Genomic DNA, 23,094 nt, shown 5'->3' on the forward strand with positions numbered 1-23,094 from the left:
AGATCCGCATTGATGTACGGTGCTGAGACATGGGCGATTACAAGGGCCCAGGAGAAGATGGAAGTGGCGGAGATGAGGATGCTAAGATGGATGTGTGGCATGACGAGGAAGGACAGGATAAGAAATGACTACATCAGAGGTATGGTTAAGGTGGGGCCTCTGAGTAAAAAAAAAGCAGGAATTTAGGTTGAGGTGGCTTGGACATGTGGAACGAAGAAGTGAGGAGTATGTGGGGAAGAGGTGTGAAAAATTGGAGGTGATAGGGAAGAGGAAGAGGGGGAGACCTAAGCTGAGATGGAAGGACAAGGTGGCAGAGGATTTAAAAGACAGAGGATGGAGAGAGGAAGCCCAGGATAGGGAGGAATGGAGGAAAAGAATTAAGGACGGAAATGCCGACCCCATATAAACATCGCGTGACACAGAGACAACCCCTAAGGCAGAATGCGCTGGTCCCGAAGGAACTAGTAGTTGTTGGTGACTCTATTGTCAGGGAAACGGGGAACATGCTTTGTAAAAAAGATAGGTGGAACAGGACCAAGGTATGTCTGTCAGGGGCAAAGGTTGATGACGTTGTAGAGCGAATATCATCTTTTAAGGGCACAAAAGGTGATATAGTTGTACACGTTGGCACTAATAATATTAAGAGTAGGAGACCGGCAGAATTACTTAACAAGTACAGGTCACTGTTGAACAAAAGCCGAGAATTAGGGTTGAATTTGAAAGTGTCTGCAATTCTGCCCAGACACGATAGGAGGGAGTATATGATGAGAGCCTTGTCGATCAATTCGGCCCTGGAAAGATTGTGCAATGCTCAAGGGGTAGAATTTTTTTCAGCCTGGACTGTACTTGTTAACAGGAGAGATTGCTTCTACAGGGATGGGATACACTTAAATAGAAAGGGTGCAAGAATATTTGCTGATGCTATCAAGGCAGTGTTAGGTGGGTCGGAAAACTGCTAGCTTGGGGGGAGACAAAGACCAATAGATTGACAGTAGCCACTGGCAGAGGTGAAAGAGATTCTTGCACTGCTTCTATTAGAATGAGCAGAAGCCTGAAAAACAAGATGCATGGTATTTCAGAGACTGCTGGGAGCCATTGCGGTACAAGTCAACACATGGGTTGTGTTAGGGTAGCTAAGAATAGAAACAGGTGCAGGTATACTTGCGTGTACACCAATGCTAGGAGTTTAGTAAATAAATTTGATGAATTTGAGGTATTGCTCAAAACATCGAAGGCAGATATTGTTGGGATATCAGAGACGTGGTGTCACACAGATATAAGGGATGCAGAACTGCAATTTGGGGAGTACAACGTCTATAGACAGGATAGGAAGGGGGGAGGGGTTATGCTATTAGTTAAGAAACACATAAAAACCAAGGAAGTGAAGCCAGTCGACATCGCTGGACAGTGCAGTCTGGAGTCAGTTTGGTGTGACATAAACATTGGGAGATCAAAATTGAGAGTAGGAGTGTGCTATAGGCCTAATGACTGATGAGTATAATAAGGAACTGTACAGGGAAATAGAGTGGGCCAGTAAATCAGAGTGTCTTATAATGGGAGATTTTAATTTCCCAGATATTGACTGGAATTTGGGGGCTGGTTACTCACACACTAGCAGGGCTTTTGTGGATTTATTGGATGATTATTTTCTACATCAGCATGTTTGGGAGGCAACTAGAGGGAGTAATACTCTTGATTTGATTATCAGCAGTGATTCTTCATGCATTAAGAATCTGCAGATAAATGAACCACTAGGTGGCAGTGATCACAGTGTGCTGAAGTGGGATTTACTCAAAGAGGTAACTACCATTAGGGGTAAAGGGAAGGGTTATTGCTTCCGTAAAGGCGACTACGATGGACTGAGACAGTATTTAAATTCTATATAGTGGGACCAACTGATGATGTTACCAACAGCAAATTCAAAATGGGAAGCATTCAAAGAACTTATCTTGGAAGCTACTAGGCTTTACATACCAACTAAGAAATATTGTTCAAGGTTTAGGCCAAAATGGGTGTCAGATGAACTAATGAGGCATATGGCAGAGAAGAAAAATGCATGGGATACATACAAATTAACACATGACACAGAAGACTATGATAGATACAAGTTGTTATGCAACCAAGTTACAAAGGAGGTTAGGCAGGCGAAGGCGGATTACGAGAAATCCTTGGCAAGGGATGCAAAGAAAAACAGCAAAGAGTTCTTTACTTATGTAAACTCTAGAAGGAAGGGGATGAATCAGATTGGTCCACTTGATATTGATGGGTCAAGTGTTGATGATCCTGCTCAGGTAGCTAACAAACTAAATGAATATTTTGCATCGACATTCACACATGAGGAGTTATTCAGCGAGGGGAATGCCAGAGGTGTATTCAACTCTAGCAGTAAGCTACAGAATCTTGAAATAACTGGGAGTAAAGTGGAGGAGAAACTGTTGAAGATAAACACAAGAAAGGCACCCGGGGTGGATGGGATCTATCCAGTTATACTAAAGGAGGCAGCAAAGGAAGTAAGCAAACCCTTAGCCATAATTATGAGAGCTTCCTTGGACTCAGGGGAGGTACCCATAGACTGGAAATGTGCAAATGTGACCTCAATTCACAAAGGAGGATCAAAGGCTGACACAACTAATTATAGACCTGTGAGCTTAACTTCTGTTCCAGGAAAATTAATGGAGGCACTGGTTAAAGAAGCACTGCAGGATCATTTAGACAAGACTTTAGTTATAGCTCAGACACAGCATGGTTTTGTTAAGGGGAAGTCTTGCCTGACCAACTTGATTGGATACTATGATGCAGTCACAAAAGAACTGGATGCAGGGAATAACTTTGATATTATATACTTGGATCTTAGAAAGGCTTTTGATACTGTTGCACATGGAAGACTGCTACACAAATTGGAGCAGTGTGACATTGGAGGCAAATTGCTGCTATGGATAAAGGGGTGGTTGAGGGGGAGAAGACAGAGAGTGGTAATCAATGGACACTGCTCATCGTGGACTGCTGTTATTAGTGGAGTCCCTCAGGGCTCAGTGTTGGGTCCATTATTGTTTTCTGTATTTATAAATGATATTGATGATGGTATATCGGGCTTAATGTCCAAGTTTGCAGACGATACAAAGGTTGGAAGGGTTGTCAAGGACACTACTGACACTATGCTGCTGCAACAGGATCTGGAAAGGTTGAGCAGATGGGCTGAGAGGTGGCAAATGAAGTTTAACATTGACAAATGTAAAGTACTACACATGGGAAACAGCAACCCCAGAGCAACGTATCAACTTTGTGGTACTAAACTGACAGTGGTAGAGAATGAAAGGGACTTGGGGGTGGTTGTGCAGGCAGATATGAAGTTCTCTGAGCAGTGCAGACGGGCTGCAAGACTAGCTCATGGAGTATTGTCAATGATATACAGGAATTTTTCCAGCAGGGATAAGGAGGTGATTATTCCATTGTATAAGGCGATGGTCAGGCCACACCTAGAGTACTGTATACAGGTCTGGAGGCCTCATTTCAAGAAGGATGTAGAGCTGCTGGAACGAGTACAGAGAAGGGCAACAAGATTAGTGAATGGAACAAAGGGGTGCTCTTACGAAGAAAGGCTTAAGTTTTGCAAATTACAGTGTCTGGAGACTAGGCACCAGCGAGGTGATCTGATAGAGGTGTATAAAGCCTTGAATGCCCAATGCGGATGGGATTCTTCCTCTAGCTCAGAAAAATCACCTGAGAGGGCATAAATTTAAATTGAGGAAAGACAGATGTAGGATAGACGTGCGGAAATTTGCCTTTAGCCAGCGGGTGGTTGGTTGGTGGAACAGACTTCCATCCCTTGTGTTGGAGGTTGATAGCCTAAATAAGTTTAAGGCTCAGCTGGACAGGTATTTTGAACGAACAGAGGGGTGAAGTGGAAGTGGGTTTTTTTTTTTTTTTTTGCCTGATGCTGCATAAGCTTGCTTTCTTGCATCAAATGCCTCTACTAATGCTAATGCTAAAGTTATTAGACTAACTGCTCATGTGGCACAATTAACCAAGTTAACTGGGAAAATTTTGCTGTCCTATGATTGTTCATTGCTCTTAGCACAACTTGCTTTCCTTGCGACCTCCCATTTTATGATCTGTATGATTTTGCCTGTGTACATAGGCAAAATCATATGTACAGAGTCCAGTCATAATATTATGACCACCCCCAATGCAGACGTCACACAAGCCTAGCGAATTATACAGCGCATGTGTCAAGTTCACACACTGCAAGCATATAAGGCTTGATGTTTGGCATCCATGAATACAGTAACAGCCTCTGTTATGGGCAAAGCATGTGACCTATCAGTCCTGGAAAAAGGCATGATCGTCGGCCATCGGGCCAGGGTGCCGGCATTTCCAATACAGCGGACCTTGTGAAATGCTCATGTGCTACAGTGGTGAAAATATATCAAGACTGGACGAATGGGACAGTTTTGATGACCCGACATGCCAATTGTGGAGCTCCATGTGCCATTTATCCCAGAGGTGAACATTGGCTAAAATGGTTGGTCAGGATGGATCGACACACTACTGTTGCTCAGCTGGCCATCCAAATGAACCATGGGGCCACCAGAAAGGTCTCCAACACGACAGTGCAGCCAACTCTGTTGCACATTCGGGTCTGGAGCAGATGCTTGGTGACAGCACCCATGCTGATGGCATTTCTTAGCAAACAACGGTGTCAGTTTGCACAACAATACTGACACTGGACCCTGGGAAAGTGGCAATGGGTGGCCTTCTCCAATGAGTCACAGTTTCTGCTCCAACGAATGGATGGACGGTGGTGTATTAGGTGTGAAACCTCCAAGAGCAGACACCTGGACACGGTTGTTGGCAGAAGGCAGGCTGGTGGGGGTGGCGTTATAGTCTGGGGAATGTTTTCATGGCATGGCTTGGGTCCGCTGATACCTCTGGAGGGCCTCCTGAATGCAAATGGTTATCTATCGATTGTCGGCAATCAGGTACACCCGTACATGTTGACCATGTTCCCTGGGGGGGATGGTATCTATCAGCAAGACAATGCACCATGCCATGTCGCCACAATTCTTCGTGAGTGGTTTGAGGAGCACGATGAAGGCTTCAAGCTTACTCCCTTGGCCACCGAATTCCCTGGATCTTAACCCAATTGAAAATCTATGGGACCACCTTGATCGACACATCAGATGATGGATCCTCCACCAAGGAACCTACAGGAACTCCGGGGTGCACTGCAGTGTGCATGGTCACAGATACCGGTAGCAACCTTCCGCAGACTTATTGAGTCCTTCCCACACGGCTGGCTGCGGTGCATGCTGCAAAAGGTGCATATTCTGGATACTAGGTAGGTGGTCATAATAATGTGACTGGATCTTATGTACATGTATGAACATATGGTCAGTATCCAATAGTGAAATAGTAAAAGGTGATCTCATATGTGTGGTTCTTATAGTGTTGTTTTTTCACATTAATATCTCTGAATTAGTTATACAAGCAGCTTTACATCCATATCCATATTTTTAATTATTATGTTATGCAGCCAGTTAAGTGTTTATGCACTATATAGTAGTTTAATGTACATTTCTTTATTGTGTGTGTGTGTGTGTGCGTGCATATATATATATAATAAATATTGTTTTCTGTAGACCTCTAACAACATCCCAGTTCTCGGATAACCTGCTGAATTTGTTTCTTCTTCATATCCTTTCTGTACCAGCCCTGATTCATCATCTTTTGCTTACTGCACCAGAGGTAAATGAAATTCAGAATGTCTTGGATTAGAAAAAAATCATAAAAAGTAATTACTGTTTATAAATATAGTAGAATCATAGTTATCTGAAACAGTTGGGATTGAAGGTCTTTTGGGTATTTGATTTTTTTTTTTTTTTTGATAATTGATATTAAAGGCAATATATCTACATTATAAAAAGTAAGCTGAAAAAATATTTAGAGAAAATTGTAGTAATAAAACTATGCATTAGTGGCACTGTATGATTTTTAACTGGAAACCAAGCCATATGATTATGAAAACAAGCTACAGCTAATGTACAATTCTTCATGTTTGTCTGTAGTTTTTGTGCATTAAAAAAAAAAAAAAAAAAAAAAGTCCCAAAAATTTCAGATAGAGTTCATTGAACTGTACAGAGTAAACTAGTGTTTATGAAAAATAGAAAATTTTATTGGAAATTTTAGCTATATGCTTCTAATTATCCACATGATAATTATGAAGTTTTAGAGGCTTCTTTGTAAAGATAAGTGACCTCTGTAGGTGTGCTGATTAGACTTCCATATGAGGGATGGGGGGAGATAAAAACCAAAGGTATGGAGAATCATTATGAAGTACAGCCTTCTTGAAGTGAACTTCAGCATCTTATAGTAATTTTAACACTACTTTTACTACTCATAATATAATGAAAAAAGTGAAGCAATAAAAAAAAAAAAATTAAGAAAGAACAGTGTTAAAAAGAGAAGCAGTTTTTTTGGTTTCATTGTACCATATGGGTGCATGTGAAAGGTAGGGATTTGTATATAAGGCTGGAGCAGACAACGTCGGGAGCACTTATAGGGATGGTTGTTTGTAAATTTAATTTTATCAATGCATCAGACATTGGAAAAATCAATAGGTGGTCTGGCATTAAGTGTGTTTGAATCGTCTGATTTTTATTTAACTATGGCATTAGCCATAGTTAAATACAAATCAGATGTACTATGTACTTCCAAGTACATAAGTTTATAGTCATTGTTTAATTTGATTAAAATTTGGACATTTATCTGTCTGTGGCTTGTGGTCAGGTTCATGTGCATGCTCTGATCTGTGGCTCATGTATGGATACTGTATTCATGGAAATGTGTGCACAGGAACTGGGTAAATGGAATTGTCATCACACACACACACACACACACACACGATCTTGGTCACATGCCACCAACAGATAACACCTAAATTTTAGTCAAATTAAACAACTATAAACTGTGTATTAAATATATATCAGACAATTCAAACACACTTAGTGCCAGACCACTTACTTGTTGACTTTGCTAATGTATGGTGGACTGGTTTTCTAATTTAATTTTTCCAGGGCTATTCTAGATAAAATTAAGTTCACAAACAACCAATCCTATGCATTCTTTCCAAGTCACACGAGTACCAGATATATAAATTCCTGCCTTTTGCATGCGCCATATGGTAATTGACAACAAATCCAAAAAGACCGGCCATATTTTTTGTCATTATGTTCTTTCTTAAAATTCTTTCACTTTTGTTTCTATTATGACCAGTAATAGCAGTATTAAAATTATTAAACAATATTGAAGTGCTCTTTGAGGCTGGAAAACTGGAAAATTATTAAACACTATTGAAGTGCTCTTTGGGAAGGAAAACTGGAAGGTATGCGAAATCATTAAGGCTGTACACCTTAATGATTTCGCATGCCTTCAGTTTTCCTTCCCCCTGCTCTTCTTCTTCCTCTCATTGAAGTCTGATAATCATAGGTTTGGAAAATTAAATTGAAGGACCATACAAATAAAAATTGAAAGCACAAAAAATCGAAAGCTACATAAAAAAATATATAATAAAACAGAAGTATTTTTGTGTTTTTGAAAATAGAAAAGCGGGCTGTGGATTATTTATTCTGCTTCCGTATAAAGGTGCAATCCAGCACAATGTGCCAAGTGCTTACACCTGGCACATTGTGCTGGATTTTTGTCCTGGACAAATGGATATAGTTTACAGAATACAGACAGAGCTGTTCAATATTGGTTCTTTTCATTAAACAAGTGTTGTGGGTGGATGCCTCAAGGATAGCAAAACTTACTTTCCATAAAGTTATGGGGTACAATTTTGATTTTGCTCTTAGAGCAAAAACAATGTGTCCTTTACTTTTTTACATGCACACAGTCTAGTTTTATGTCATCTGGTTTATCCAATTGATTTATATATTATGAGACATGTACAATATAAATTATAATTCACAATATATTTTTTTAAGCAGAATGCCAAACTGAAGTCTGTTATTTAACCTATTTATTAAATTTAGCCCTATTATAATTTAAATTATAAAAAGGCTAAATTTACTATAATTTAAATTATATTAGGGCAAAAATTAATAAATAGGTTAAAAAACAGACTTCAGTTTGGCATTCTTCTTAAAAAAATACATTTGGGCCTATTATAACTTAAATCATAATAGGTCCAAGAATTTGTTATCAAATTTGACAAAATTCAAAATTATGGATGTATATTAATAATAAAATCTCAGATTATGATCTTTTGAATTTTTTAATCAATGTGTTATCTGTAATTTGTTAAGAAACAGTATATAAAGTATGTCAATTAAAGGACAAGTAGGATTGTTTAACACCTATAATTTAGAAAATATTCCCAGAATCATTTAAACATTGTAGCAATTTTATATTTTAACCAAGCTTAATTAAAATTGGGGCTATGGTTTTTATGCTTGATTGGTGAATCTTAAATCCATCTGTATGGGGCATTATTTTTGAATCATCATGAAAATACCTGCCATTTGACCAAACATGCAGATGGACTGCATTCCTTGAACTCCTTTTGATTTTGGCTTCCCTGGCTCATGCATCCACGACTGGACAGTACATGACTATTTGTTGACAAGTGATCATAGTGTGATTGATTACCTTTTTCATCTCTAGTAGTATGTCTAATCCCCAGATGCAACACAGCAACACTTCTCACTGTATTGCTAAAACAGTGAAATGGAAAATATTCAGTTCTGCCATACAACAGTCTCTGGCACGGATTCCATGAGACCATTTTACAAACTTGAATGCTACTCAGAAATACAACCTTGTCACCAAACTACCACAGAAAGCTTCACAAACTGCTACGGAAAAAAAAAGGAAGTCACCCTAAGAGCGTTCTGTGTGAACTGCAGAGCTTACTATGCTCCAAAATCAACTAAAGGCCACTAGAAAACACATCTAAAGAGCCCACAGAAATGGCTGGCTGTAACTAGCTGCAGCTTTCCAAGAGCAATTTAAGATGCAAAGACAAGAATATATCAATGCTGTTTACTATCAGAAACAAAAATCTTGGAGACTGCTGGTACAGAATGCAGGAAATAATAACCCTTGGGGACTTATCCACAAATTGGCCAGGCAAATATTGAGCACCCCTGACATTATCAACTTGATTGTTGAAGATGGATCATTGGAAATGACCAACTGGCGAGACACAGGAGAGAAAATACTAGACCAGCTTATCATTGAGGACAGTCCTGAACAAAATACACCGGAACAGGTTTCCATAGCAGAAGACAATAAGCAGTACCTCCCATCAGACAGGGAAGATGACTTCTCTCAGGAAGAAATTGGTAGCACCATCTAGAAAATAAAGTCCGGTAAAGCCCCTGGGCTGGACTTCATTGAAGGTGAAGCCATCAAACATATGTGTACTATTGCCCCGGATATATCGAAAGATATTGTGTCTCCATGAAGGAGTGTCTTCCTGAGTGGAAACATGCTAATCTAAGGTTATTTCCGAAGGTCTCTACAACCATTCCTGCCCCTATTGCATACTGCTCCATAGCACTCCACAAGTATAACTGATTATTTTACAAACAAGAAACTAACCATCCACGGTAACTTCCACAGTATCACTTTGAATGCATCCAGAGGCTGCCACCAAGGTTCTATCCTAGATCCATTCATGTGGAACATGGTGTTAAATGAGTGACTATTCTTCAACTTCCTTCAGGATGACTTGAACAGACTTTCAAAAATGATCAGAGAAGTGGCAGCTATGTTTTACTGGTACTGCTTATTGTCTTCTGCTATGGAATGGTTGTATACTTGGAGATTAGCAACCCACAAATAAATTATACACTTGGTAAGGTTGAATTAAAAACAGTGGAGGAGGAAAGGGATCTGATAGTAACAATACAGGCAGATATGAAGTTTTCTGAACAGTGTAAATAGGCAGCCAGGAAAGATCATGGTGTTCCATCGATGATTTATCGAATGTTATTCTGTAGAAATAGGGAGGTCATAATCTCACTGTATAAGGCCACATCTGGAATAATGTGTTCAAGTATGGAGACCTCATCGGAAAAAAAAAAAAAAAAAGACATTTAGTTTCTTGAAAGGCTCCAAAGACAGGCAACTCAAACATTGCCCATTTTTCCTTTTCTTTTATTTTCCAAATTCGTAGTTTTCTCTCTCTCTTGTTATTGTGATCCTCTTCAATTTAGGGAGCCGACGGGGCTAGCCGGGTGGGTATAGTGCCTGCCTGGCAACCCAAAGGTAGCAGGTTTGAATCCTGCCTCAGGCTTGGATCAAAGTACTGCAAAAACCTTTGGAAGTGCATTATGACCACAGAAGCCGATGCGCCAACAACTACCCAAAAAAAAAAAAAAAAAAAAACAATTTAGGGAATCTTAAAACTCCAACAAGTAACCTGTGATCACTACCCAGGGAGACACTCAGAATGACCTTGACATCCACATAGTCTTCTGTGTCACTCCGTATCCACTAGTATATAGCCAATGAGGGATTTATGTTGACATTCCATCCATATCTTGTCACTTTTGACACTTCCTCTTCTTGAACCAGGTGCTTCCTATGACAAAGCTGTTGCTAAATAGAAATTCAACAGTCTCTCACCATCATCAGACCTATGATGTCTTCTAGTCCGTCTTTTTAATCCAACTTTTGCATTAAGGTCACCCATGATGACTGTATCTCTTTGAATTTGTCCTCAAACTCCAACTTTTCCATTTCTTCACAATTTGTTTGTGGTGTGTAGCATTGTACTATTTTCAATGTTTTGCTGCCATTTATTTGCAGTTTAATTGACATGAGTCTGTTGCTGATGTTATTCACATCCAGTAATCTTTCCTTCGTCCTGTAGTAGTAGTGGCATGTGATGCAAGAAAGCAAGTGTATGAGCTTATGCAGCATCAGCCAAAAAAAAAAATCACACCATACCCTCCAAATGCCTGTCCAGTTCCTCCTTCTTAAATTTATTCAACCTATCAACTTCCATGACAGATGGAAGTTTGTTCCAGTAATTAACCACCCGCTGGCTAAAGGAAAATTTCCGCACATCTATTCTTAATTTGAATTTATGCCCCCATAGGTTCATAATCTGAACAAGTGGAAGGATCCCAACAGAATTCACCGTGCTCAACCCATTCAAGGCCTTATACACCTCAACAGATCACCATGCCGGTGCCTAGTCTCCAGCCACTGCAATTTGCAGAACTTAAGCCTCTCTTGTTAAGAGGATCCCTTTATTCCCCTCACCAATCTTGTTGCCTTTCTCTGTACACGCTCAAGAAAATCTACATCCTTCCAAAAACGAGGCCTCCAGACCTGTACGCAGTACTCAAGGCGTGACCTGATCATTATACAGACGTGACCTGCCTTATACAGAGGGACAATCACCTCCTTTTCCTTGCTAGCAAAATTTCTATATATCATTGACAAAACCCCATGACCTGCCCTGGCAGCCTGTCTGCATTGCTCAGAAAACTTCAAATCTGACTGCACAATTACTCACAGGTCTTTTTCATTTTCTACCACCTTAAGTGTAGTACCACACAGTTGGTACTTGTCTCTCGGGTTACTTCTACCCATATATAGTACTTTGCTTTTGTCAAGGTTAAACTTCAGTTGCCACTTCTTACCCCATCTGCCCAAATTATCTAGATCCTGTTGCAGTAGCACACTGCTATTACTGTCATTAACAACCCTGCCAACCTTTGTATCATCTGCAAACTTCGGCACTAAGCCTGATATACCTTCATCAATATCATTGATAAATATACAAAACAACAGTGGACCCAACACCGAACCCTGTGGGACTCCACTAATAACATTAGTCCACGAAGAGCAGCACCCACTGATTACCACCCTCTGTCTTCTCCCACTTAACCATCCTTTTATCCATTGTAGCAACTTACCCTTAATACCATTCTACTCCAATTTGTACAATAGTCTTCCATGCGCAACAGTATCAAAAGCTTTCCTGAAATCCAAATATATGATATCAAAATTATTTTTTTGCATCCAGTTCCTTTGTAACCACATCTTTAATCTGTGATCTTTTATGAAGGCTACACCCTTCCTCACTACATCACCTCCAGAACTATGGAGGTAATAGCCTCCCCTTAACTCTCTATACCCATTTCCTTTCCATTTTGATTCACCCAGCCCTAGTATGTTTATTTTTCTGTACATTAATATGTCCACACATTCCTAAATTTTTCCTGACAATGTTGTAATGTTGAGTGTGGCTTAATGTTGAGTGTGGCCTAGTTTAATATAGGTTGTCCTCCTGCTTGATGATTGTGTATCAGGCTTGTGGCTGTCATAAATATCACCACTAAGATGGGGTGTGTTATGTTCAGGGCAATTACATTTTATTCTTCTGGGGCTTCTTTTTTTCTTTTTCTGTTGAAGGCAATAAATTTAAGCTGCCGTATGGATGTGGTAGTTCTTACTTACGTACAGTTACCCATCTACATCCTGGTTGCACTGTCACTTCAGTCCAGGATTGCTTATTTGGGTTTCCTCTTATTCAAAGCTAACTCCCATATCTGAGGGCATTTTGCTATCCTCCACTTGTGACGCACCCCGTAGCTGAGGCCTGCCCTGAGCGGTTTGAATCCTGTTGGAGAATAAAGAAATTCTTATAGGTTTTTTTCAGTTAGAGTTATATTAGCCAATCTCAGAGAGAGGGAGTTTGGTTTCCCTGTGAGTTATTGCAGGTTTATTCAAGCCAAACAACTTGTAAATTGATTGGTATTACACACACACACACATGCATGCACGCACGCACGCACGCACACATGCGGTCTTCCTCTCGTTAACTGTAAACAAGCAACTGACATTGGACAGTTGAGAAGTGGAAAGAAGTTGCCTCATCTAGTGAATCCTCTTTTTGTTCCTTGCTAACACAGGAAGGAACATAGCATGTGGACAGCAGCATGAATCAGATGGAATCCCTCGTGCCAGGTTGCTGAACGAGTTTTTAATGACACGCGTTAAGTCCCGTGATATTGGTGAATCATCTGAATGCCACGGCCTAGAACATTGTTGTCGTCCAAGGGCATCTCTTCATGCTTGTGGTTTATCCATCTGGAGAGATTGGAAATGATTCTTGGAACACTAGGATGACTGTACCACAGGTTATTAGCCTCCTTGGTCACTAGATGTTAACCCCTGATTGAGCTTCTATGGGATGAAATGAAATGATCTTTTGTGGCAGGGTTTCACCACTGTCAAGTCTGTGCAACCGTGAGAGATGCAATCGAGTGTCTTCATGGAATGCTTTATTATTTGATGCTTTTCTTAGAACTGAAGGAAGTGCTATTGCAATTAGATTGGAATACTTAATAAACTGGCCACTTAGTGTATATTAGTTTTAGTAGTGGAAAAAAAAGATGCAAAGAAGAAAACTTATACATTTGCAGAAAAAAAGAAAGAGAGAGAGACCTATCCACCTCATCTATCCATCCCCCGTAATATTTACAGGGGATGTATAGATGAGAATATTTAATTTATCTAATGCTCCTTAAATTTATTCAAATTACCACAGCACCAGATGGAAGTTTATTCCAATAATCAACTTCCCTCTGGCTGAAAGCAAATTTTCACACATATGGCCTGTAACCATCCTGTTCTAATTTAGTGTTTAGCCTCATGTGTATATTGTTTGAGAAAGAGTAAGAATGCTATCAACGTTGAAACCTTTTAAAAAACCTTTAAACACTTTACTCAGGCCTCTCAGATGCCTAATTTCCATGTGCTACAGTATTCAGAAATGATGACTTTTATGATATGAGTACCCTTTTGCATTCTTTGATTAATCTTGTTGCTCATCTTCACCTCTTCCAACAGATACTCATCCTTTTTAAAATAAGATATCTAGATCAGTACTCAAGTTGTGGCCTAACTGATACAATTGGTTAATCACATTTTTGACCCTGGCAAAATTCCTGTATGTCATTGACAGAATATCATGAGTTGTCTTAACAGCCTTTCTGCACTGCTCACAGAACTTAATGTCGGACTGTACAATTACCCCTAGGTCATTGAAAGTGACCACTCAATTGGTATTTTATTTTGGGGTTACTGCTGCCCATATCCAGTAACTTGCATTTATCAATGTTAAACCTCAAATGCCACTTCCTTTCTCATATGCTTAATTTTCCTATATGATAGTTAGTATATGTTCTGCCTCTTTGAGGTGTGCATGTGTGGAAAAGTCTGGTTGTTCAGCAGCAGTCATATTCTCTTGCACCTTTGCAACAGCATGCTACATGCGAGCTGTAAGGAGAGAATATAAATGCATATCAAACAAGCCAATGCTCCTAATATTAGGACAAAAGAATATAACTGCTCCAGTAATGTAATGACTTCCATTATATTATTGGAATGTTATGGAGCATTATAAATTTCTTATTGCATCATTTGGGGCAAATTAAAGTATGGTATCTATAAAAAAAACAATGAAATTAAAGAGAAAATAGATTTTAATTCATGGAATTCTGAAGTATATTATTTAACCTCCTTTTTCATTTTTCAATTAAATTTTTTTTATAGTGCCTGGCAATACTTGCTAATCATGGCATATTCAAGCATTGTTTAGAGCTCTTAATGACTGAACAGAATACACGCATTTTATTTAATGCTTTAGAAGGAAATTATGCCCTATGTCTCTTAGGTAAGTGTTAAATTGTCTCATGAAAGGTATTGCAGAAAATTGTTCTTGATAGGCTTGCATATTAAAGAATTAGTATTCAAAGTGTATTAGTATTCATTGATAAATTTCAGCTATGTTGAGCAGTGTGTGTTATCAGAGTTCTCTTTATATCCATCCTTAATATGAGTTTTGTTACTAACAATCTTAGATGTCCATAAATGTAGGATTTTTTAAATCCTTAAAATATTTAGCCATGAAACTAAAAAGAAAAGTAAACATTATTGCAGGTATCATTATGCACATTACAAGATGTTTGATTTCTTTTGTGTGGTGCAACAACACACACACACACACACACACACACACACACACACACACACACACACACACACACACACACACACACACACACACACACACACACACACAATATATATCATTTTAAATATATTTCATAATAAGCTAGGTTTTACATTATTTTTTCCTTGTGAAAAGTTCAAGAAACCTTGCAAGGTCGCCTGCAGGATGAGTAAATAGTGTTAAAATAATGCAAAGAAGCAAACTTATTATTATTTTTTTTTTTTATGTAAACCCCAGACACGAGAGGTATTAGAACCTATAGTACTTAGTACTGCACTTGGGTTGGAGGTTGAGAATATGAAAGAAGATATTTGTTCAGAATACAAAAGAAGATATATATTGGACTTGAACTTCTGTAGACTGTAATTTTCAGGAAATATGTATGAAGGAAGGTTGTTGCAGAAAACGGCAGTTGAATGAATAAATGAGGAAGATGAAAAGTTAGTTCTCTGAGTTTGAAGTTGGACAGTAAATGGATGTTGGCTGGTGGCGGCACGTGTTCGGTCTGTTTTAAAAGAGAGAGCGAGAATTATAGAAGACAATTCAGAAGAACAGTGCTTGTGGAAGTATCTGTAGAAGAGGCATGCAGCAGAAACAGTACATCTATGAGACAGCGAGTGGAGAGACTCTGTTAGAGATGAATCATTAATTAACCTAACTGCCCTTCTGAATGGAATGAAAAAGCCTGAGAGAGGTTTTGGGAGCACCATCCCAGATGTGGGAACAATATTCCATGGCAGGGCGGATTTGCGATTTATACAGAGTGAGCAGCTGTTTGGAAGAAAAGTAATGCCAAGAGCGAAAGAGAAAACCAAGTTTTTTAGATGCAGAGGAAGCAATATTTGTAATGTGCTTGTGCCAAAAGAGATTAGAAGACAGGGTAATCCCCAAAAGAGATATATCATTTTGCCTAGAAATATTTGGTATCAGTTAAAATAAAAAAAATAATAAAAATTGCTCATCCCTTATAATTTCTTCAAATTTCTCACTTCCAAAACACCAGTACAATGAAACAATGGAATATTGTTTCATCAACTTGCAGTGAGAAAGTTGATTGTTTCAATTTTCTCACATACACACAGCTATCCTGCTACTATCATTTTCTAATTTAAATTTGTCTCCTTCTGCACATCATCCAAAAAAGGGCACCATCAGTATTTAGTTTATTCAATCCATTTAAAGCCTTAAAACTTTTGGTTGGTCTCCTTGGAGGTGCCAAGTTTCTGGATGCTGCAATTTACAGAACTCGAGTTATCTTGGTAAGAGTAACTTTTTGTGCCACTGACCAATATTGTTGCTTTTTCCTGCATCTACTCCAATAGAACTACATCTTTCTTAAAATGGGGTTTCCAAATCTGTATCTGGTATTCACTATATACCCTAACTGTTATCTTATATTGCAGGATATGTTATACTGTTATCTTATAATGCACCTTGTCCATTGGCAGAATTCCATTATATAATTGAAAGAACCTCATGAACTGTCATAGCATTAGCATTAGCATTAGCAGAGGCATATGATGCAAGAAAGCAAGCTTATTCAGCATCAGCCAAAAAAAAACAAAAAAAAAAAAAAAACCCACTCCCATTTCACCCCTCCGTTCGTTCGAAATACCTGTCCAGTTGAGCTTTAAATTTGTTTAGGCTATCAACTTCAACAACCAGTGATGGAAGTCGGTTCCACCAACCAACCACCCGCTGGCCAAAGGCAAATTTCCGCACATCTATCCGACATCCGTCCTTCCTCAATTTGAATTTATGCCCTCTGAGGTGATTATTCTGAGAAAGATGAAGAATCCCATTGGCATTGAGCATGCTCAAACCATTCAAAGCCTTATACACCTCTATCAGATCACCTCGCTGGTGCCTAGTCTCCAGACTCTGTAATTTGCAAAACTTAAGCCTTTCTTCGTAAGAGCAACCCTTTGTTCCATTTACTAATCTTGTTGCCCTTCTCTGTACCCGTTCCAGCAGCTCTACATCCTTCTTGAAATGAGGCCTCCAGACCTGTATACAGTACTCAAGATGTGGCCTAACCATTGCCTTATACAAGGGAATAATCACCTCCTTATCCCTGCTAGAAAAATTCCTGTATATCATTGACAAGACACCATGAGCTACTCTTGCAGCTCGTCTGCACTGCTCAGAGAACTTCATATCTGCCTGCACAATTACCCCCAGGTCCTTTTCATTCTCCACCACTGTCAGTGTAGTACCGCAGAGTTGATACGTTGCTCTGGGGTTACTGTTTCCCATATGCAGCACTTTACATTTGTCGATGTTAAACCTCATTTGCCACCTCTCAGCCCATCTGTTCAACCTGTCCAGATCCTGTTGCAGCAGCATAGCGTCAGTATTGTCCTTAACGACCCTGCCAACCTTTGTATCATCTGCAAACTTGGACATTAAACTTGATATCCCATCATCAATATCATTCATAAACACCGAAAACAACAACGGACCCAACACTGAACCTTGAGGAACTCCACTAATAACATTAGTCCACGTTGAGCAGTGTCCATTGATTACCACTCTCTGTCTTCTGCCACTCAACCATCCCCTTATCCATAGCAGCAATTTGCCTCCAATGCCACACTGCTCCAATTTGTGCAGCAGTCTTCCATGTGCAACAGTATCAAAAGCCTTTCTAAGATCCAAATATATAATATCAAAGTTATTCCCTGCATCCAGTTCTTTTGTGACTACATCATAGTATCCAATCAAATTGGTCAGGCAAGACCTGCCCTTAACAAAACCATGCTGCGTCTGAGCTATAACTGAATTCTTGTCTAGATGATCCTGCAGTGCTTCTTTAACCAGTGCCTCCATTAATTTACCTGGAACAGAATAGCGGTTCACGAGGTTCTGTTCATCACTAACTGGGTGCCACTACCTCCAGTTTGGCACCCAATTAATGTGTTATTGGATTACTACTGCCCATATGGAGTATCTTGCATTATGAATAAATAAATAGCCAAATAAATATTCATTTATTACATATTTCAGCAAGCCCTTAACAGCACATGGCTAGGGGTAGATAATTTAGTATACAGAAAATAAAATAACGAATAAACATAATATATAGCAATATACTTATCTACATAAAACAATGAATATGAATTATAGTCTTGTATTAACAGAATAAGGCAGTTGCTGCACAGTACATTATATGTTGGATTGCTAATTACTTGGTTGTAGGCAGGCTACTTGTATTGGAAATCTGATTCCTGTAGGCCTGAGAGTTAAAAAATAATAGTTGATGATTTGATTTAAAGAATAGCTTTAAATCATCAATACATGCTGGCAGATTTGGATTTTCTTGCAGGAGTGATTGTAGAGATGCTCAGAATATAGTGCTGGAAAGTACACTGAAAGGACAGAATTCATGGGATACCTGGTTTCTGGGCAATACGACATCGTCACCTCTCTCGCTAATGGATGAACCTGCCGTTTGGCAGGTATATAGGCACATTGCATTCACGTAGACAGCATTTCGATGTCAGTATGGGTAAACTTTGTGAGTTAACTGACTCTAGGACCAAAATGCATTAGCAAAGATTGTATCTTGAAGATATGGCAGCATGATTATTTCAATAATTTTAGTTATTACTGATGAAACAGCAATTAGCAATAGCTTGTATGGTTATTACTGTTAGATTGTTTAGGAATTAGAGTAATCCTGAAGGTTTTCCATTGTCTTGGATGAAATGGCTGTGAAATACACCTGGTAATGATTTGCACTAAACAGTCAGTGATATGCACTAGGCAATTTAATAACAATTTATTAAGTAGCAATGCCATCAGGGCCTTCACTGGTATCAAGGCACAATTGGTTAATTTTCTTCTGCACTGTATTCTTCTTCACAACTTAATTAATCAGCACAGCTTGTGATTAGGAGGCATTTATGTATTCTGCTTGTTTGCACGAATTGACTTCTTGAAATCTGTGCTGCTTATCTTCAGTGCAGATGACAGAAATGCTTGTTTCCATATTGCACTTTACCAATTATAAAACGTGATCATGCTGTAATATAGCTCTTGTTGTTTGTAGTAAGTGCTCTTTTATTGTGTTTCAGCCTGAAGATTAAATAATATCTGTACAATTGAATTTTTTTGAGTTGAAATAATGGTCTGCTTTTTTTTAATATTTTATGTGTGCTGGTGAAGTGCTATATTTCTTTCACTTCACTCTCTGTAGTATTTTTCTTTACTTTTAAAGTATGTTTTTAGATGGGATTTTACCCAAGGTTGGCAACGAGAAGATGTTTTACAAGTCAAAACATCAAAAGTAGATATTGTTGTATATCAGAGACGTGGTGTCACACAGCTATAAGGAATGCAGAAATGGAATTTGGGGAGTACAATGTGTACAGAAAGGATAGACAGGATAGGAAGGGAGGAGGGGCTATGCTATTAGTTAAGAAACACATAAAATCCAAGGAAGTACAACCAGTCGACTTGGCTCAACAGTGCAGTATCGAGTCAGTTTGGTGTGACATAAGCACTGGGAAATGAAAATTGAGAGTAGGAGTGTGTTATAGGCCTAATGACTCTGATGAGTATAATAAACAACTGTACAGGGAAATAAAGTGGGCCAGTAAATCAGTCAGTCTTATAATGGGGGGATTTTAATTTCTCAGATATTCACTGGAATTTGTGGGTTGGTCACACGCACGCACACATACGCACACACACACGCACACACACACACACACACACACACACACACACACACACACACACACACACACACACACACACACACACACACACACACACACACACACACACACACGCGCTAGCAAGGCCTTTGTGAATTTATTTGTTGATTATTTTCTACATCAGACTGTTTGGGAGGCAACTAGAGGGAGTAATACTCTTGATCTGATTATCAATAGTAATTCTTCATGCATTAAGAATCTTCAGATAAAGGAACCACTAGGTGGCAGTGATCATAGTGTGCTGAAGTGGGATTTACTCAAAGAGGTAACTACCATCAGGGATAAAGGGAAGGGTTTTTGCTTTCGTAAAGGCAAAATGGAAAAAATTAATCTTGGAAGCTATTTATGCTTTTCATACCAACTAAGAAATATTGTTCAAGGTTTAGGCCTAAATGAATGTCAGATGAACTAATGAGAGATGTGACAGAGAAGAAAAATGCATGGGATACATATCAATTAATGGGTGACACGGAAGCCTGTGAGCTGGTCTGTAACCAAGTCACAAAGGAGGTTAGGCAGACAAAGGCAAGTTACGAGAAATCTTTGGCAAAGGATGCAAAGAAAAACAGCAAAGAGTTTGTTACTTACGTAAACTCTAGACGGAACGGAATGAATCAGATTGGACCACTGGATATTGACGTTTCAACTGTTGATGATCCTGCTCAGGTGGCTAATAAACTAAAGTTTTTTGCATCTACATTCACACATGAGGAGTTATTTGGGGAGGGGAACGCCAGCGGTGAATTAAACTCTGGCAGTGAGCTAGATGATTTTGTAATAACTGAGAGCAAAGTGGAGGAGAAATTATTGAAGATAAACATAAGAAAGGCACCTGGGGTGGAGGGGATCTATCCAGTTATATTAAAGGAGGCAGCAAAATGAGGTAAGCAAACCCTTAGCCATAATTATGAGAGCTTCCTTGGACTCAGGGGATGTACCTATTGACTGGAGATGTGCAAATGTGACTTCGGTTCACAAAGGAGGATCAAAGGGTGACACAGGTAATTACAGACCTGTTAATTTAACTTCTGTTCCATCGAAATTAATGGTAGAACTGGTTAAAAAAGCACTGCAGGATCATCTAGACAAGACTTCAGTTATAGCTCGGACATAGCATGGTTTTGTTAAGGGGAAGTCTTGTCTCACCAATTTGATTGGGTCTATGATGTGGTCACAAAGGATCTGGATGTAGGGAATAAATTTGATATATATTTGGATCTTAGAAAGGTTTTTGATACTGTTGCACATGGAAGACTGCTGCACAAATTGGAGCAGTGTGGCATTGGAGGCAAATTGCTGCTATGGATAAAGGGATGGTTGAGTGGGAGAAGACAGAGAGTAGTAATCAATGGTCACTGCTCTTCGTGGACTAATGTTATTAGTGGAGTTCTTCAGGGTTCAGTGTTGGGTCCATTGTTGTTTTCTGAATTTATTAATGTCATTGACGGTAGTATATCAGGCTTAATGTCCAATTTTGCAGACGATACGAAGGTTGGCAGGGTTGTTAATGGCACTAATGATGGTATGCTGCTGCAACAGGATCCAGAAAAGTTAAGCAGTTGGGCTGAGAGATGGCAACTGAAGTTTAACATTGACAAATGTAAAATACTGCTTATGGAAAGCAGTAACCCCAGAGGAACGTATCAACTGTGTGGTACTACACTGACGGTGGTAGAGAATGAAAAGGATCTGGGGATAATTGTGCAGGCAGATATGAAGTTTTCTGAGCAGTGCAGACAATCTACAAGAGTAGCTCATGGTGTTTTGTCAATGATATACAGGAATTTTTTCTAGCAGGGATAAGGAAGTGATTATCCCCCTGTATAAGGCATTGGTCATGCCACACCTTGAGTACTGTATACAGTCTGGAGGCCTCATTTTAGGAAGGATGTAGAGCTGCTAGCGCGAGTGCAAAGAAGGGCAACAAGATTAGTGAATGGAAAGAAGGGTTGGTCTTACGAAGAAAGGCTTAAGTTTTGTAAATTACAGTGTCTGGAGACTAGGCTCCTGCGACGTGATCTGATTGAGGTGTATAAAGCCTTGAATGGTTTCAGCATGCTCAGTGCTGATGGGATTCTTCCTCTTGCTTAGAATAATTGCTTGAGAGGGCATGAATTCAAATTGAAGAAAGACAATTTTAGACTAGATGTGCGGACGTTTTGCCCTTAGCCAGCATGTGGTTGTTTGCCGGAACAAGCTTCCTTCTGTTGTAGAAGTTGATAGCTTAAATAGATTTGAGGCAGAACTAGACAAACATTTTGTCCAAGTGGATGGGTGAAATAAGAAGGTTTTTTTTTTTTTTTGCTGTAATGCTAAAATTTAGATGTTGACTCTGTTTATAGTTGACTCAGCCATTTTATTAGAATGGTAGAAATATACTAATAATATTCTAATAATTTATTAGAAATATATCTATACCTGTATAGGTATATTTCTGAAAGAATTCCATGAATAATGTTTTAAGTTGCAAAAACATTTTTGTTTAGGAATTTTATTGATGGTATTCTTTTAGTGACTTTTGTGGGGTAAGACTCCAACCAGTAAATTGATGCCTTTAACTATATTTCTGTGATCAGATTTAAAATTAATGTCGCTGCTTTTTTTTTTTTTTTCTTGAAGTAAAAAAACTGGATTAAACAAGGTCAAGAACTTGATTTCCTCTGGTCAAAATGATCTTGATTTTTTTTTTAGCTGCTAGAACTACTAAGGAGTCAGACAGCAGCTCTATTTGTAAGTTATATTTGGGGCAGGGGGAGATTAAAATCACTCATTATAATAAGCATTATCATTAGCATTAGTAGAGGCATTTGATGCAAGAAAGCAAGCTTATGCAGCATCAGGCAAAAAAAAAAAAAAAGAAATAAGTAAATAAATAAAAAATAACCACTTCCACTTCACCCCTCTGTTCGTTCGAAATACCTGTCCAGCTGAGCCTTAAACTTATTTAGGCTATCAACTTCCACGACAAGGGATGGAAGTCTAAAATTAATGTTTTGCATCTACATTCACACATGAGGAGTTCATCAGGGAGGGGAATGCCAGAGGTGAATTAAACTCTGGCAGTGAGCTAGATGATTTTCATGACAAGGGATGGAAGTCTATTCCACCAATCAACTACCTGCTGGCTAAAGGCAAACTTCCACACATCTATTCTACATCTGTCTTTCCTCAATTTGAATTTATGCCCTCTCAGGTGATTATTCTGAGCAAGAGGAAGAATCCCATCAGCATTGAGCATGCTCAAACCATTCAAGGCTTTGTACACCTCTATCAGATCACCTCGCTGGTGCCTGGTCTCCAGACACTGTAATTTGCAAAACTTAAGCCTTTATTCATAAG

At 39.0% G+C, this 23,094-nt stretch overlaps 1 protein-coding gene across 3 annotated transcripts in view; it reads left to right on the forward strand.

Moving 5' to 3' along the window:
- LOC150076551 (ubiquitin-protein ligase E3B) overlaps positions 1 to 23,094 on the forward strand; it is a 711,739-nt gene that overhangs the window by 209,208 nt on the left and 479,437 nt on the right. For all 3 annotated transcript variants that reach the window (XM_090387665.1, XM_090387666.1, XM_090387667.1), the window contains 2 exons: positions 5,640 to 5,745; positions 14,575 to 14,695. In XM_090387665.1, the coding sequence (XP_090243791.1) occupies positions 5,640 to 5,745; positions 14,575 to 14,695 (227 nt within the window). The remainder of the gene's footprint in view (positions 1 to 5,639; positions 5,746 to 14,574; positions 14,696 to 23,094) is intronic.

The sequence above is a fragment of the Mastigoproctus giganteus genome, chromosome 13, assembly GCF_048544385.1.
Source record: "Mastigoproctus giganteus isolate SK-2022 chromosome 13, ASM4854438v1, whole genome shotgun sequence".
In the NCBI taxonomy this organism is placed as follows: domain Eukaryota; kingdom Metazoa; phylum Arthropoda; class Arachnida; order Uropygi; family Thelyphonidae; genus Mastigoproctus; species Mastigoproctus giganteus.